Below are 15,863 nucleotides of genomic sequence, written 5' to 3'. Positions count from 1 at the left end.
CATTCTCACAGCTCTCACTGTGAAGAAACCTTTCCGTGTTTGGAGATTAAATTTCTTGCTACTAAGTTACAATGTATAGTCTGATCACTGGGGGAGAACCTCAGGGAACGTTATCTTCCTGCTGTGCTGTATATTGTGATGTCAGACGTTTATTTAGGAAGATTAGAAGTAGTAGTAGACCCTTTTTCAGTTGCTGGCGTACAACAAGCATGCAGCAAGTGAGGTCAGGAAAAGCAAAGTTTCTCAGCTACACTGACAAATCAAAGTCACGTTAGCCATGACAGCAAAGAAACTTGCATTTTCAGAAACAGAGGTCCACGATCACAGCCTATAGATCACAGGTGTCAAACGCAAGACCCGCGGACCGAATTCGACCCTCCAGACCATATCATGTGGCCCTTGCACCTCTCCTCCAGGTACCCCCTTGTCTCAGCCCCCCCCTTGTCTCAGCAGTCGGCAGCAGAGAGAATAGAACTCCTCTGCCAAATCCTGCACCTCTCTGTACAGCAGCAGCACCACCTCATCTCTACCTCCCCCGGTCTCAGCATTCAGCAGACTCTGGTAACTGACTCCACTCCTCCTCTGGTCCTCCTCCAGACCCTGCACTTTCTGCTTTCCAGCTCTGCCCCCAAAGGGGGTGCACGGTGATGTTAGGGAGGGTGTGGGATTCCTAACATCTGATGTAAGGGGGGGGAGGTCTGGACATCTAGTCTTACAGATACAACCGGCCCTTTGAGGGCAACCATACTGCTGATACGGCCCGCGATGACATGGAGTTTGACACCCCTGCTATAGACTATCCTCTATACAAGTTTATAAGAGATATTAAATAACCTATTATGAGAGCCACACAGAGACTGCAAAAGCCAACCATCTGCTTCTGAAAATGCCATTTCCCTGGTTGTCATGCTTACAGCAATTATTCTGGGTCAGCCAGGAAACATTAAATCCAGAGACAGCCAGGACGCTAGCATTTTCACAAGCATGACCGCAAATTTCCTTTTTTTCTTCTGCCCTTTCATAGAAAATGACATAAAAAGTTTCACTGTGACCCTCAGCAAACAGTCACCAAGCCATCGCAGGGCGAATACCAATCGGAATACACCCAAGTATATGACGTCCTTCCTAGCAAGGTCTGAGCGACAAGAAAGAAGACACCAATATTATGGGATATAAGTGCACTCACCTCGAACACACAGGAGAGACATGGCCTCCGTCTGGGGGGGGTCACTTGGTTGGAGGGCATGAGGCGAGCAGGGCAGCTCTAAGGAAGAATAAATTGTGGTAAGTAGCTGGAAAATAACCCCAAGCCAACCTCCCACAGCTTGGGGGGGGGGGAGCACTGAAACAAAATGCAGCGAGCAGAGCACAAAGGAGGGCAAAAAGGTAGTTGAGAGTACAGAGGAGGAGAGCAGAGGGGGGAAAGACAGGGGGGAAGAGGGTCAGAGAGGGGAAAGACAGGGGGGAAGAGGGTCAGAGAGGGGAAAGACAGGGGGGAAGAGGGTCAGAGAGGGGAAAGACAGGGGGGAAGAGGGTCAGAGAGGGGAAAGACAGGGGGGAAGAGGGTCAGAGAGGGGAAGACAGGGGGGGAGAGGGTCAAAGAGGGGAAGACAGGGGGGAGAGGGTCAGAGAGGGGAAGACAGGGGGGAGAGGGTCAGAGAGGGGAAGACAGGGGGGAGAGGGTCAGAGAGGGGAAAGACAGGGGGGAGAGGGTCAGAGAGGGGAAGACAGGGGGGAGAGGGTCAGAGAGGGGAAAGACAGGGGGGAGAGGGTCAGAGAGGGGAAGACAGGGGGGGAAGAGGGTCAGGGAGGGGAAGACAGGGGGGTGAGGGTCAGAGAGGTGAAGACTGTCAGAGAGGGAGGGCACAAAGTGAAGGGGAACAAAGGAAGGAGAGCAGAGAGAAGAAGGAAGAACTGAGGGATGAGAGCAAGGAGTAGAGGTCAGAGAATGGGGTGGGGTTAGCAGAGCGCAGGAAGAACAGAGCGGTAAACGCAGAGAGAAGAGCACAGAGGTTGGAGCACAGAGAGGGGTTAGAGCACAGAGGGGCGAGAGCAGAGAACAGATAGAGGGAGAGCAGAGAAGAAGAGAGCAGAGAGGGGTAATGGTTGAGAGGAGGAGAGCAGAGAGGGAAGAGAACAGAAGGGAGAGAGTAAAGAAGAGGAAAGAGGGGGGGCAAGGAGTAAAGCACAAGAAGAACAGAGGGGCGAGAGAAAAGAGTTGGAAGAACGAGGGGGGGAATACAGAGGAGAGTAAGGGGGGGGGTGGCAGGGAGTAGAGCAGAAAGAGAAACAAGAACAGAGGGGGAAGAGCAAAGGGGTCAGAGACCCGGGAGGGGTGCAGGGAGTCGAGCAGAGAGAAATGAAAACGGAGATAGGAGAGATCAGAGAGCAGGTGGTGAGAGCAGAAAGGGGGCAGAGTAGAGAGGAGGAGTGGAGGGGGTTGCAGGGAGTAGAGCAGAGAAAAATGAGAATAGAGGGGGGGAGAGAGAGCAGAAAAGGAGAGCAAAGAGGTCAGAGAAGTGATGGGAGCAGAGAAGAAAGGAGCGGGGAGGGGGGAATGAAGGGAGGAGAGCAGAGAGGGAGGAAGAACAGAGAAAGGACAGAGAGGGGAGAGATCAGAGGAAATAAAGGGTGAACAAAAGTTGACAGACTGTAGGATTAGCTCTCAGAATGGAGACAAGTAATGGATGACAGGAGGTACACAGAAGGAAGAAAAAAAAAAAACACTTTCTTAAAAAGTAAAAAGTCAGGCTCCATACACACCAGTGTTTTTCAAGCTCAGAAAACACTGGAAGAAACCCTGGATAAAAAATGCCGGTAATAGCGTTTTTAGTAGTGTTCAGGAGCATTACCTTTTTTTACTGTATATGTAGAGGAAGAACATTAAAAGGCTAGAAAAGAGCTGTTAAGAGCGTTTTAGAAGCATTTAGCCTTTTTTTCTGCTGGAAAAATTATACAAAAACAATTTTTTTTTTGCTCCTAGACACTGAAGCTCACAAAATGCTGCAAAAAAAGTAGTGTGCATGGACACAGGAGAACACTATTTGCTTCTAGGAGCAGAAAAAAATGCCAACACTAGCTTCAAGGAGCTAAAAAAAGAAAAAAAAAAAAAAAAAACGCTACTGTGCATGGAGCCTAATAATAAAGACAGCAAGTTCCATGACCAGCGACACAGCGGGTGGGGGGGGGGGGGGCGTCAATACAGGAAACAGACAAGGAAATATCTCCTAATAAAAGGTGAATAGAACGGGGAAGGAACAATGGTGAATGGCGTGATCAGCATTGTGTAATTGTGAACCAGCAGAGAGAGGAGCGCGGTGACTGCAGAACACAATGAAGGGGTTAATATAAAGACAGGTGAAGTAATGGAGGAGATCTGTGAGGAGGAAATTTATAATAGAGACGGATTGGGGAGAATGACTGCATGGGCTGTGGAGAACGAGATTTGGGGTGAAGATGGGGCATGGAGAGAAGGATGGAAGGGAGACGTGTCATAGGGGAAACAGATGAGGAGGAAGTATGGGGGTCAATACAGAGGAGAACACAGCGGTATTAGTAGAGGAAGTATGGGGGGGGGGGGGGTCAGTACAGAGGAGGACACAGGGGTATTAGTAGAGGAAGTATGGGGGGTCAGTATGGAGGAGGACACAGGGGTATTAGTAGAGGAAGTATGGGGGGTCAGTACAGAGGAGGACACAGGGGTATTAGTAGAGGAAGTATGGGGGGTCAGTATGGAGGAGGACACAGGGGTATTAGAGGAAGTATGGGGGTCAATACAGAGGAGGACACAGGGGTATTAGAGGAAGTATGGGGGGTCAGTACAGAGGAGGACACGGGTATTAGTAGAGGAAGTATGGGGGTCAATACAGAGGAGGACACAGGGGTATTAGAGGAAGTATGGGGGGTCAGTACAGAGGAGAACACAGGGGTATTAGTAGAGGAAGTATGGGGGGTCAGTACAGAGGAGAACACAGGGGTATTAGTAGAGGAAGTATGGGGGGTCAGTACAGAGGGGGACACAGGGGTATTAGTAGAGGAAGTATGGGGGGGTCAGTATAGAGGAGAACACAGGTATTAGTAGAGGAAGTATGGGGGGGGTCAGTACAGAGGAGGAAACAGGGGTATTATTTAAGGAAGTATGGGGGGGGCAGTACAGAGGAGGACACGGGGTATTAGTAGAGGAAGTATGGGGGGGGGGGTCAGTATAGAGGAGAACACGGGTATTAGTAGAGGAAGTATAGGGGAAGGGGGTCAGTATAGAGGACACAGGGGTATTAGTAGAGGAAGTATGGGGGGGGGGTCAGTATAGAGGAGAACATGGGTATTAGTAGAGGAAGTATAGGGGAAGGGGGTCAGTATAGAGGAGGACACAGGGGTATTAGTAGAGGAAGTATGGGGGGGGGGGGTCAGTACAGAGGAGGACACAGAGGTATTAGTAGACGAAGTATGGGGGGTCAGTATAAAGGGATCAGTACAGAGAAGGATACAGGGGCATTAGTAGAGGAAGTATGGGGGGGGGGGGGGTCAGTATAAAGGGATCAGTACAGAGGAGGATACAGGGGCATTAGTAGAGGAAGTATGGGGGGGTCAGTATAAAGGGATCAGTACAGAGAAGGATACAGGGGCATTAGTAGAGGAAGTATGGGGGGGTCAGTATAAAGGGATCAGTACAGAGGAGGATACAGGGGCATTAATAGAGGAGGTATGGGGGGGGGGGGTCAGTACAGAGGACGACACAGGGGTATTAGTAGAGGAAGTATGGGGGGGGGGTCAGTACAGAGGAGGACACGGGGGTATTAGTAGAGGAAGTATGGGGGGGGGGTCAGTACAGAGGAGGACACGGGGGTATTAGTAGAGGAAGTATGGGGGGGTCAGTACAGAGGAGGACACGGGGGTATTAGTAGAGGAAGTATGGGGGGGGGGTCAGTACAGAGGATGACACGGGGGTATTAGTAGAGGAAGTATGGGGGGGGGGTCAGTACAGAGGACGACACAGTAGTATTAGTAGAGGAAGTATGGGGGGGTCAGTACAGAGGAGGACACGGGGGTATTAGTAGAGGAAGTATGGGGGGGTCAGTATAAAGGGATCAGTACAGAGGAGGATACGGGGGCATTAATAGAGGAAGTATGGGGGGGGGGGGTCAGTACAGAGGACGACACAGGGGTATTAATAGAGGAAGTATAGGGGAGGGGTCAATACAGGGGAGGACACAGAGGTATTAGTAGAGGAAGTATGGGGGGGGTCAGTACAGAGGAGGACACGGGGGTATTAGTAGAGGAAGCATGGGGGGGCCCGTACAGGAGGACGACGGCACAGGGGTAATAGTGGAGGAAGCATGGGGGGGGGTCAGTACAGGAGGAGGACGACACAGGGGTAATAGTGGAGGAAGCATGGGGGGGTCAGTACAGGAGGAGGACGGCACAGGGGTAATAGTGGAGGAAGCATGGGGGTCAGTACAGGAGGAGGAGGAAACAGGGGTAATAGTGGAGGAAGCATGGGGGGGTCAGTACAGGAGGAGGACGACACAGGGGTAATAGTGGAGGAAGCATGGGGGGGTCAGTACAGGAGGAGGACGACACAGGGGTAATAGTGGAGGAAGCATGGGGGGGTCAGTACAGGAGGAGGACACAGGGGTAATAGTGAAGGAAGCATGGGGGGTCAGTACAGGAGGAGGACGACACAGGGGTAATAGTGGAGGAAGCATGGGGGGGTCAGTACAGGAGGAGGACACAGGGGTAATAGTGGAGGAAGCATGGGGGGTCAGTACAGGAGGAGGAGGACGACACAGGGGTAATAGTGGAGGAAGCATGGGGGGGGGGGGGGTCAGTACAGGAGGAGGAGGAGGACACAGGGGTAATAGTGGAGGAAGCATGGGGGGGGGGGGGGGTCAGTACAGGAGGAGGACACAGGGGTAATAGTGGAGGAAGCATGGGGGGGGGGGGGGGTCAGTACAGGAGGAGGACACAGGGGTAATAGTGGAGGAAGCATGGGGGGGGGGGGGGTCAGTACAGGAGGAGGACACAGGGGTAATAGTGGAGGAAGCATGGGGGGGGGGGGTCAGTACAGGAGGAGGACACAGGGGTAATAGTGGAGGAAGCATGGGGGGTCCGCAAAGTGATGTCACACTAATGTCTCCCATGTATATGACAGCAGAAGAAATAGGACTTTGTAACGAAGATGACAGCCTATATACACCATGAAAAAGATAACGGGGGTCAGTATAAAGGGGGGATGACATGTAATAGGGATGACAGGTGATGGACGTTAGTAGACAACGTAAGGGGTCCATACAGGAGGGGGACACAGGAGAAGAATATTAGTAGAGGATGAGGGGGTGTCAGCACAGAGAGCAGACTTCTCTATCCAGGATGACAGTTGATGGAGGAGGGGTGACATGAGGGATGACAGGTATGTAGAAGGTGTACAGCGCGATGTAAACTGTCAGCACTATATACAGATGATAAATAAAGGAAGGTGCAGAGGGATGGAGGTGAACAGGGAACAGCAGAGCACAGACGGGGAGAAGGAGGTAGCAAGTTGAGGACAGGAGAGGAGGAGCACAGCTCAGATATGGGGGTCATGGAGTAGCTCGGGGGGGGGGGCTGGGCACAGGTGCTGGAGGTATATGGAGTGCAGGATCAGGAGGGGGGGCAGAGGAAGTGTTATAGCAGGGATAATAGTTTGGGGGGGGGGATACAGGAGGAGATGGAGGGAGGGCAGGCAAGGAGAGAGCAGTGCAGGACAGGTACAAGCGGTGCAGAATTTGGAAGGGATCAGGCTAGAGACTTACCAGGACCCATCTATAGACAGCGCCAGGGAGAGGGGGAAGGGCAGGATATGGACTGGTCAGAGATATATTATCAGTGTCCATCTATAGTGAGAGGAGTGCAGGACAGGTGACAGGTGACAGGTGGGAGGGGAAGCACAACAGGTGACAGGAGGTGCAGGATATGGGGGGAGGTGCAGGATTTGATAGGGATCAGAGTGGATATCCATAGAAGTAGTCAGGGGAGGGAGGTGTGCAGGACAGGTGATGGGGAGTGCAGGACAGGTGATGGGGAGTGCAGGACAGGTGATGGGGAGTGCAGGACAGGTGATGGGGAGTGCAGGACAGGTAACAATGGGTGCATCACTAAGGATAAGGGGGTGCAGGACAGGTGACATAAGGGGGGGTACTGGGCCGGTGATAAGAAGCACAGCACAGGGGGGGGGGGGGGTGCAGGGCAGGTGATAAGCACAGCACGGGGGGGGGGGTGCAGGATTTGATAGGAATCAGGGTGGTGAATTATCAGAGCCTATCCATAAAAGAAATCAGGGGAAGGAGGAGAGGAGTGCAGGACAGGTGATGGGGAGTGCAGGACAGGTGATGGGGAGTGCAGGACAGGTGATGGGGAGTGCAGGACAGGTGATGGGGAGTGCAGGACAGGTGATGGGGAGTGCAGGACAGGTGATGGGGAGTGCAGGACGGGTAAGAGGGGAAGCATGACAGGTGGAAATGGGTGCATGACTAAGGATAAGGGGGAGCAGGACAGGTGATAAGCACATGTGAGGGGGTGCAGGGCAGATGAGGGGGGGGGGGGGCCTGGGAGTGCAGGACAGGTGATAAGGAGCGTAGGACAGGGGGGGTGCAGGATTTGATAGGGATCAGGGTGGTGAATTAGATCCTAACCAGAAAAGAAATCAGGTGATGGGGAGCGCAGGACAGGCGATGGGGGGGGAGCGCAGGACAGGCGATGGGGGGGGAGCGCAGGACAGGCGATGGGGGGGGAGCGCAGGACAGGCGAGGGGGGGGAGGGGAAGTATGACAGGTGAGAGGGGAAGTATGACGGGTGAGAGGGGAAGTATGACAGGTGAGAGGGGAAGTATGACGGGTGAGAGGGGAAGTATGACAGGTGGTACAGGACAGTTAACAGGAAGGGAGGTGCAGGATATGATAGCAATTAAGGTGGAGGTGTATGGAGTGCAGGATCAGGAGGGGGGCAGAGGAAGGGTTATAGCAGGGATTATAGTTTTGGGGGGGGGGGGGGATACAGGAGGAGATGGAGGGAGGACAGGCAAGGAGAGAGCAGTGCAGGACAGGTACAAGCGGTGCAGAATTTGGAAGGGATCAGGCTAGAGACTTACCAGGACCCATCTATAGACAGCACCAGGGAGAGGGGGAAGGGCAGGATATGGACTGGTCAGAGATATATTATCAGTGTCCATCTACAGTGAGAGGAGTGCAGGACAGGTGACAGGTGGGAGGGGAAGCACAACAGGTGACAGGAGGTGCAGGATATGGGGGGAGGTGCAGGATTTGATAGGGATCAGAGTGGATATCCACAGAAGTAGTCAGGGGAGGGGGAGGGAGGAGTGCAGGACAGGTAAGAGGGGAAGCATGAATGGTGACAATGGGTGCATGACTAAGGATAAGGGGGTGCAGGACCGGTGATAGAAGGTGCGGGGGGGTGCAGGGCAGGTGATAAGCACAGGTGTGCAGGATTTGATAGGGTGGTGAATTAGAGCCTAACCAGAAAAGAATAAAAGAAATCAGGGGAAGGAGGGGAGGAGCGCAGGACAGGTGATGGGGGGGGGGGGGGGGGGGGAGTATGACAGGTGATGGGGGGGGGGGGGGAGTATGACAGGTGATGGGGGGGGGGGGGGGAGTATGACAGGTGATGGGGGGGGGGGGGGGGGAGTATGACAGGTGATTGGGGGGGGGGGGGAGTATGACAGGTGATGGGGGGGGGGGGGGGGAGTATGACAGGTGGTACAGGACAGTTAACAGGAAGGGAGGTGCAGGATATGATAGCAATTAAGGTGGAGGTGTATGGAGTGCAGGATCAGGAGGGGGGCAGAGGAAGGGTTATAACAGGGATTATAGTTTGGGGGGGGGGGGATACAGGAGGAGATGGAGGGAGGGCAGGCAAGGAGAGAGCAGTGCAGGACAGGTACAAGCGGTGCAGGACAGGTACAAGCGGTGCAGAATTTGGAAAGGATCAGGCTAGAGACTTACCAGAACCCATCTATAGACAGCGCCAGTGTCCATCTATAGTGAGGAGAGGAGTGCAGGACAGGTGACAGATGGGAGGGGAAGCACAACAGGTGACAGGAGGTGCAGGATATGGGGGGAGGTGCAGGATTTGATAGGGATCAGAGTGGATATCCAGAGAAGTAGTCAGGGGAGGGGGAGGGAGGAGTGCAGGACAGGTGATTGTGAGTGCAGGACAGGTAAGAGGGGAAGCATGACAGGTGACAATGGGTGCATGACTAAGGATAAGGGGGCGCAGGACAGGTGAGAGAAGGTGCGGGGGGGTGCAGGGCAGGTGATAAGCACAGGTGAGGGGGTGCAGGACAGATGAGGGGGGGCCTGGGGGTGCAGGACAGGTGATAGGGAGCGTGGGGGTTGCAGGATTTGATAGGAATCAGGGTGGTGAATTATCAGAGCCTATCCATAAAAGAAATCAGGGGAAGGAGGAGAGGAGTGCAGGACAGGTGATGGGGAGTGCAGGACAGGTGATGGGGAGTGCAGGACAGGTGATGGGGAGTGCAGGACAGGTAAGAGGGGAAGCATGACAGGTGACAATGGGTGCATGACTAAGGATAAGGGGGAGCAGGACAGGTGATAAGCACAGGTGAGGGGGTGCAGGGCAGATGGGGGGGGGGGGCCTGGGAGTGCAGGACAGGTGATAAGGAGCGTAGGACGGGGGGGGGGGGGTGCAGGATTTGATAGGGATCAGGGTGGTGAATTAGAGCCTAACCAGAAAAGAATAAAAGAAATCAGGGGAAGGAGGGGAGGAGCGCAGGACGGGTGATGGGGAGCGTGGGGGGGGGGGGTGCAGGACGGGTGATGGGGAGCGCAGGACGGGTGATGGGGGAAGTATGACGGGTGATGGGGGAAGTATGACGGGTGATGGGGGAAGTATGACGGGTGATGGGGGAAGTATGACGGGTGATGGGGGAAGTATGACGGGTGATGGGGGAAGTATGACGGGTGATGGGGGAAGTATGACGGGTGATGGGGGAAGTATGACGGGTGATGGGGGAAGTATGACGGGTGATGGGGGAAGTATGACGGGTGATGGGGGAAGTATGACGGGTGATGGGGGAAGTATGACGGGTGATGGGGGAAGTATGACGGGTGAGAGGGGAAGTATGACGGGTGAGAGGGGAAGTATGACGGGTGAGAGGGGAAGTATGACGGGTGAGAGGGGAAGTATGACGGGTGAGAGGGGAAGTATGACGGGTGAGAGGGGAAGTATGACAGGTGAGAGGGGAAGTATGACAGGAAGGGAGGTGCAGGATATGATAGCAATTAAGGTGGAGGTATATGGAGTGCAGGATCAGGAGGGGGGCAGAGGAAGGGTTATAGCAGGGATTATAGTTTTGGGGGGGATACAGGAGGAGATGGAGGGAGGGCAGGCAAGGAGAGAGCGGTGCAGGACAGGTACAAGCGGTGCAGAATTTGGAAGGGATCAGACTAGAGACTTACCAGAACCCATCTATAGACAGCGCCAGGGAGAGGGGGAAGGGCAGGATATGGACTGGTCAGAGATATATTATCAGTGTCCATCTATAGTGAGGAGAGGAGTGCAGGACAGGTGACAGGTGGGAGGGGAAGCACAACAGGTGACAGGAGGTGCAGGATATGATAGGGATCAGAGTGGATATCCATAGAAGTAGTCAGGGGAGGGGGAGGGAGGAGTGCAGGACAGGTGATGAGGAGCGCAGGACAGGTAAGAGGGGAAGCATGACTGGTGACAATGGGTGCATGACTAGCAAGGATGGGGGGGGGGGGGGGGGTGCAGGATTTGAGGGGGATTAGGGTGGAGAATTATCAGAGCCTATCCATAGAAGTAGTCAGGGGGAGGAGTGCAGGACAGGTGATGGGGAGTGCAGGATAGGTAAGAGGGGAAGCATGACAGGTGGAAATGGGTGCATGACTAAGGATAAGGGGGAGCAGGACAGGTGATAGAAGGTGCAGGACAGATAAGAATCACAGGACAAGGGGGGGTGCAGGAAAGGTGACAGGTGAGGGGGGGGGTGCAGGAAAGGTGACAGGTGAGGGGGGGGTGCAGGAAAGGTGACAGGTGAGGGGGGGGGTGCAGGAAAGGTGACAGGTGAGGGGGGGGGTGCAGGAAAGGTGACAGGTGAGGGGGGGGGGGTGCAGGAAAGGTGACAGGTGAGGGGGGGGTGCAGGAAAGGTGACAGGTAAGGGGGGGTGGGTGCAGGACAGGTGAGGGGGGGGGGTGCAGGACAGGTGAGGGGGGGGGGTGCAGGACAGGTGAGGGGGGGGGTGCAGGACAGGTGAGGGGGGGGGGGTGCAGGACAGGTGACAGGTGAGGGGGGGGGGTGCAGGAAAGGTGACAGGTGAGGGGGGGGGGTGCAGGAAAGGTGACAGGTGAGGGGGGGGGTGCAGGAAAGGTGACAGGTGAGGGGGGGTGCAGGAAAGGTGACAGGTGAGGGGGGGTGCAGGAAAGGTGAGGGGGGGGGTGCAGGAAAGGTGACAGGTGAGGAGGGGTGCAGGAAAGGTGACAGGTGAGGGGGGGGGTGCAGGAAAGGTGACAGGTGAGGGGGGGGGTGCAGGAAAGGTGACAGGTAAGGGGGGGGGTGCAGGACAGGTGAGGGGGGGTGCAGGACAGGTGAGGGGGGGTGCAGGAAAGGTGACAGGTGAGGGGGGGGGTGCAGGAAAGGTGACAGGTGAGGGGGGGGGGTGCAGGAAAGGTGACAGGTGAGGGGGGGGGGTGCAGGAAAGGTGACAGGTGAGGGGGGGTGCAGGAAAGGTGACAGGTGAAGGGGGGGTGCAGGAAAGGTGACAGGTGAGGGGGGGGTGCAGGACAGGTGAGGGGGGGTGCAGGAAAGGTGACAGGTGAGGGGGGGGTGCAGGAAAGGTGACAGGTGAGGGGGGGGGGTGCAGGAAAGGTGACAGGTGAGGGGGGGGGTGCAGGAAAGGTGACAGGTGAGGGGGGGGGTGCAGGAAAGGTGACAGGTGAGGGGGGGGTGCAGGAAAGGTGACAGGTGAGGGGGGGGTGCAGGAAAGGTGACAGGTGAAGGGGGGGTGCAGGAAAGGTGACAGGTGAGGGGGGGTGCAGGACAGGTGAGGGGGGGGTGCAGGAAAGGTGACAGGTGAGGGGGGGGTGCAGGAAAGGTGACAGGTGAGGGGGGGGTGCAGGAAAGGTGACAGGTGAGGGGGGGGGTGCAGGAAAGGTGACAGGTCAGGGGGGGGTGCAGGAAAGGTGACAGGTCAGGGGGGGGTGCAGGAAAGGTGACAGGTCAGGGGGGGGTGCAGGAAAGGTGACAGGTCAGGGGGGGGTGCAGGAAAGGTGACAGGTCAGGGGGGGGTGCAGGAAAGGTGACAGGTCAGGGGGGGGGGTGCAGGAAAGGTGACAGGTCAGGGGGGGGGGGTGCAGGAAAGGTGACAGGTCAGGAGGGGGGGGGTGCAGGAAAGGTGACAGGTCAGGAGGGGGGGGTGCAGGAAAGGTGACAGGTCAGGAGGGGGGGGTGCAGGAAAGGTGACAGGTCAGGAGGGGGGGGGTGCAGGAAAGGTGACAGGTCAGGAGGGGGGGGGTGCAGGAAAGGTGACAGGTCAGAGGGGGGTGCAGGAAAGGCGACAGGTCAGAGGGGGGTGCAGGAAAGGTGACAGGTCAGAGGGGGGTGCAGGAAAGGTGACAGGTCAGAGGGGGGTGCAGGAAAGGTGACAGGTCAGAGGGGGGTGCAGGAAAGGTGACAGGTCAGAGGGGGGTGCAGGAAAGGTGACAGGTCAGAGGGGGGTGCAGGAAAGGTGACAGGTCAGAGGGGGGTGCAGGATAGGGACCAGGGTTGTGAATCATCAGAACCTATCCATAGTACAAATCAGGGGGGGGGGTATTTAGAAGGGATGACAGATGGATACAATCAGAGCCCATCCATAGAAGGGGGGGGGGGGTACCTGGAGCAGGATATGGAGGGATGCTCAATCCATAGCAGTTGCAGATTTGGAGGGGCGCTCTGTCCACGGCGGTGCAGGATATGGAGAAGCGCTCGGTCCGGAGCAGTACAAGATCAGTCAGGGGCCCTGGTTCACAGCAGTGCAAGATTTGGAAGGGTGCTCAGTCCGGAGCAGAGCAGGTTGTAGAAGGGTGCTCAGTCTGGAGTGATTGAAGATTTGGTGGGGCGTTCGATCCAGTTCTGAATTTGTAATGGTCAATCTGAGGTGACACAGGATTTGGAGGGGTGCTTGGTCCAGAACAGAGCAGGATCAGAGGGGTGCTCAGTGTGGAGCAGAGCAGGATCAGAGGGGTGCTAGGTCCATAGTAAATCAGGATTAGAGGGGGTGCTCAGTCTGGAGCAGTGCAGGATCAGAGGGGGGCCCTGGTTCAAAGCACAGCAAGATTTGGAGGGGTGCTCAGTCCGGAGAGATACAGAATTTGGAGGGGTGCTCAGTCCAGAGGGGTGCTCAGTCCGGAGAGGTACAGAATTTGGAGGGGTGCACAGTCCAGAGCGGTGCAGGATTTGGAGGGGTGCTCAGTCCGGAGAGGTGCAGGATTTGGAGGGGTGCTCAGTCCGGAGAGGTGCAGGATTTGGAGGGGTGCTCAGTCCGGAGAGGTGCAGGATTTGGAGGGGTGCTCAGTCCGGTGGGGTCAGAGCAGTGCTAGGTCCATAGTAAGTCAGGATCAGAGGGGTGCTCAGCCTGGAGCAGCGCAGGATCTGGAGGGGTGCTCAGCCTGGAGCAGCGCAGGATCTGGAGGGGTGCTCAGCCTGGAGAAGTGCAGGATCTGGAGGGGTGCTCAGCCTGGAGCAGTGCAGGATCTGGAGGGGTGCTCAGTCCATAGCTGTCCAGAATTAGAGGGGGTTCCCGATCCGAAGCAGAATTAGAGGGGGTTCCCGATCCGAAGCAGAATTAGAGGGGGTTCCCGGTCCGGAGCAAAATTAGAGGGGGTTCCCGGTCCGGAGCAGTGCGGCAAGTGCCGGCGAGTCCCCGGTAAAGTATCCCGGAGAAGTTCCCGTGTGTCGGCGGATCCCTGTCGCCCGTCCCGGATCCCCGGCGCTCAGCGCTGCCAGCAGGTGCACACTGCACACAACAACCAGACAGAAGAGTGAGCGGAGCGCCCGGCTCCTCCCATCGCTCTCCTCCCCCCTCCTCCCCGCATGGTTCAGCTCACCTCCAATAGCCCCAGGGGACGGCCCGACCCATCCCACAGCGGCAGAGGGGGAGGTCGGACCGTGCCAGGGACTGGGGAGGAGGACACCGCACAGGTGACAGGGATGATTGACGTGGAGCTGAGACATCAGCCAATAGGAGAAAGAAAGGCGTGGTCAGCTGTCAAAACGGGCGGGGTTTCGGGGCCGAGTCGTGAGTTGGTTCAGCGGCCACACCTCGTATCCCTGCGCGGGGCGGAGCACACCTGTACAGAGGAGCCCCGCCGCTCACCTGAGGAGGGACTATTTTACCTCAGATATCCGCCAATCACAGGGCTGTTGATGGCACTCAGTACAACTCTGCGTTCAATAATGACACCTTACAAATGTGCACATACAATGCAGGTTCATCAATGTACAGTGGTTGGTGAACTACAAGTCCCAGCATGTCTCCAGCTGGGTTGGAAAGAGCTGTACCTGTGGTCCCTGGTCTATACAGCTTGCATATAGGACAACATGTCCCCTTTGTGTAGGCCCGGGCCACAATAAACACTTGTCAGCTCTGTCCTCTGAGAGATTCGCAATTTGCTTGCTTTTGATTGGCCACCATTTGTGACCCCCTCAAAGCAACACCTGACAGAATTCCAGCCCAGCCAATCAAATTTCAGTAGATACCAGTCAGCGTCCTGCCTGTGGGACAGTAGTACGCGGGGGGGGGGGGGGGGGGGACAAACCTGTCCTGACGTTTCCTGACTAAAACATTGACCTGAGGCCCATCCACACTGGAGCACCAGCGTCGCAGGCACTTTTTAGGTGTCCGGAGCCATGCCTGCTATGTACATTTTCTTCCAGGCCTTCTGCCACTGGCCACCATTCTTGTCATGGGCATCACAGAGGTCATAGAGGTTCTTCTGGGCATCACTGGGGGTTGTAGAGGTTCTTGTCAGTGGGTGTCATTGGGGTAGTAGAGGTTCTTGTCAGTGGGTGTCATTGGGGTAGTAGATGTTCTTGTCAGTGGGTGTCATTGGGGTAGTAGAGGTTCTTGTGGCATCACTGAGACCATAGAGGTTCTTGTGGCATCACTGTGCTCATGGAGTTTCTTGTGAGCACACTGTGATCCTAGAGGTTCTTCTGGGTGTCACTGGGGTCGGAGAGATTCTTGTGGCATCACTGGGGTCATATATGTTCTAGTGGGCATCACTGGGGGCGTAGAAGTTCTTTTGGTTGTCACTGGGGTCATTGAGGTTTTAATGGGTGTCAATGGGGGCACAGAGGTTCTTCTGGGTATCACTGGGGTTGTAGAGGTTCTTGTCAGCATCACTGGGACTATACTGGTGTCACTGGGGTCATAGAGGTTGTTGTAATGGGCTTCACTGGGGTTTGTAGAGGTTCTTGTGGCATCACTGAGGTCGTAGATGTTCTTGTGTGCATCACTGGGGTCATGGAGATTCTGTGAGCACACTGTGATCCTAGAGGTTCTTGTGGGTGTCACTGGGGTCGTAGTGGTTCTTGTGGGATCACTGGGGTTGTATAGGTTCTTGTAATGGGCATCACTGGGGTCATAGATGTTCTAGTTGGCATCATTGGGGTCATATAAGCTCTTCTGGTTGTCACTGGGGTCATATAGGTTTTTATGGGTGTCAATGGGGGCATAGAGGTTCTTCTGGGCATCACTGGGGTTGTGGAGGATCTTGTCGGCATCACTGGGGTCATAGAGGTTCTTGTGGCATCACTGGGGTCTTAGAGGTTCTTGTGGGCATCACTG

The 15,863-nt window shown here is 55.6% G+C and overlaps 1 protein-coding gene across 1 annotated transcript in view; it reads right to left on the bottom strand.

Annotated features, from left to right (window-relative positions):
- LOC149436248 (uncharacterized) overlaps positions 1-14,025 on the bottom strand; it is a 285,326-nt gene extending 271,301 nt beyond the window's left edge. The window contains 2 exon segments of the mRNA XM_089661820.1: positions 1,187-1,264; positions 12,909-14,025. Coding sequence (XP_089517946.1) covers positions 1,187-1,208 — 22 coding nt within the window. The 5' untranslated portion in view covers positions 1,209-1,264; positions 12,909-14,025.
- Positions 14,026-15,863: the final 1,838 nt, after the last annotated feature.

This window comes from Staurois parvus, unplaced genomic scaffold (assembly GCF_062004578.1).
Source record: "Staurois parvus isolate SC_StPar_1 unplaced genomic scaffold, SC_StPar_1.0 ptg001394l, whole genome shotgun sequence".
In the NCBI taxonomy this organism is placed as follows: domain Eukaryota; kingdom Metazoa; phylum Chordata; class Amphibia; order Anura; family Ranidae; genus Staurois; species Staurois parvus.
This window is presented reverse-complemented; position numbering and strand designations above follow the sequence as displayed.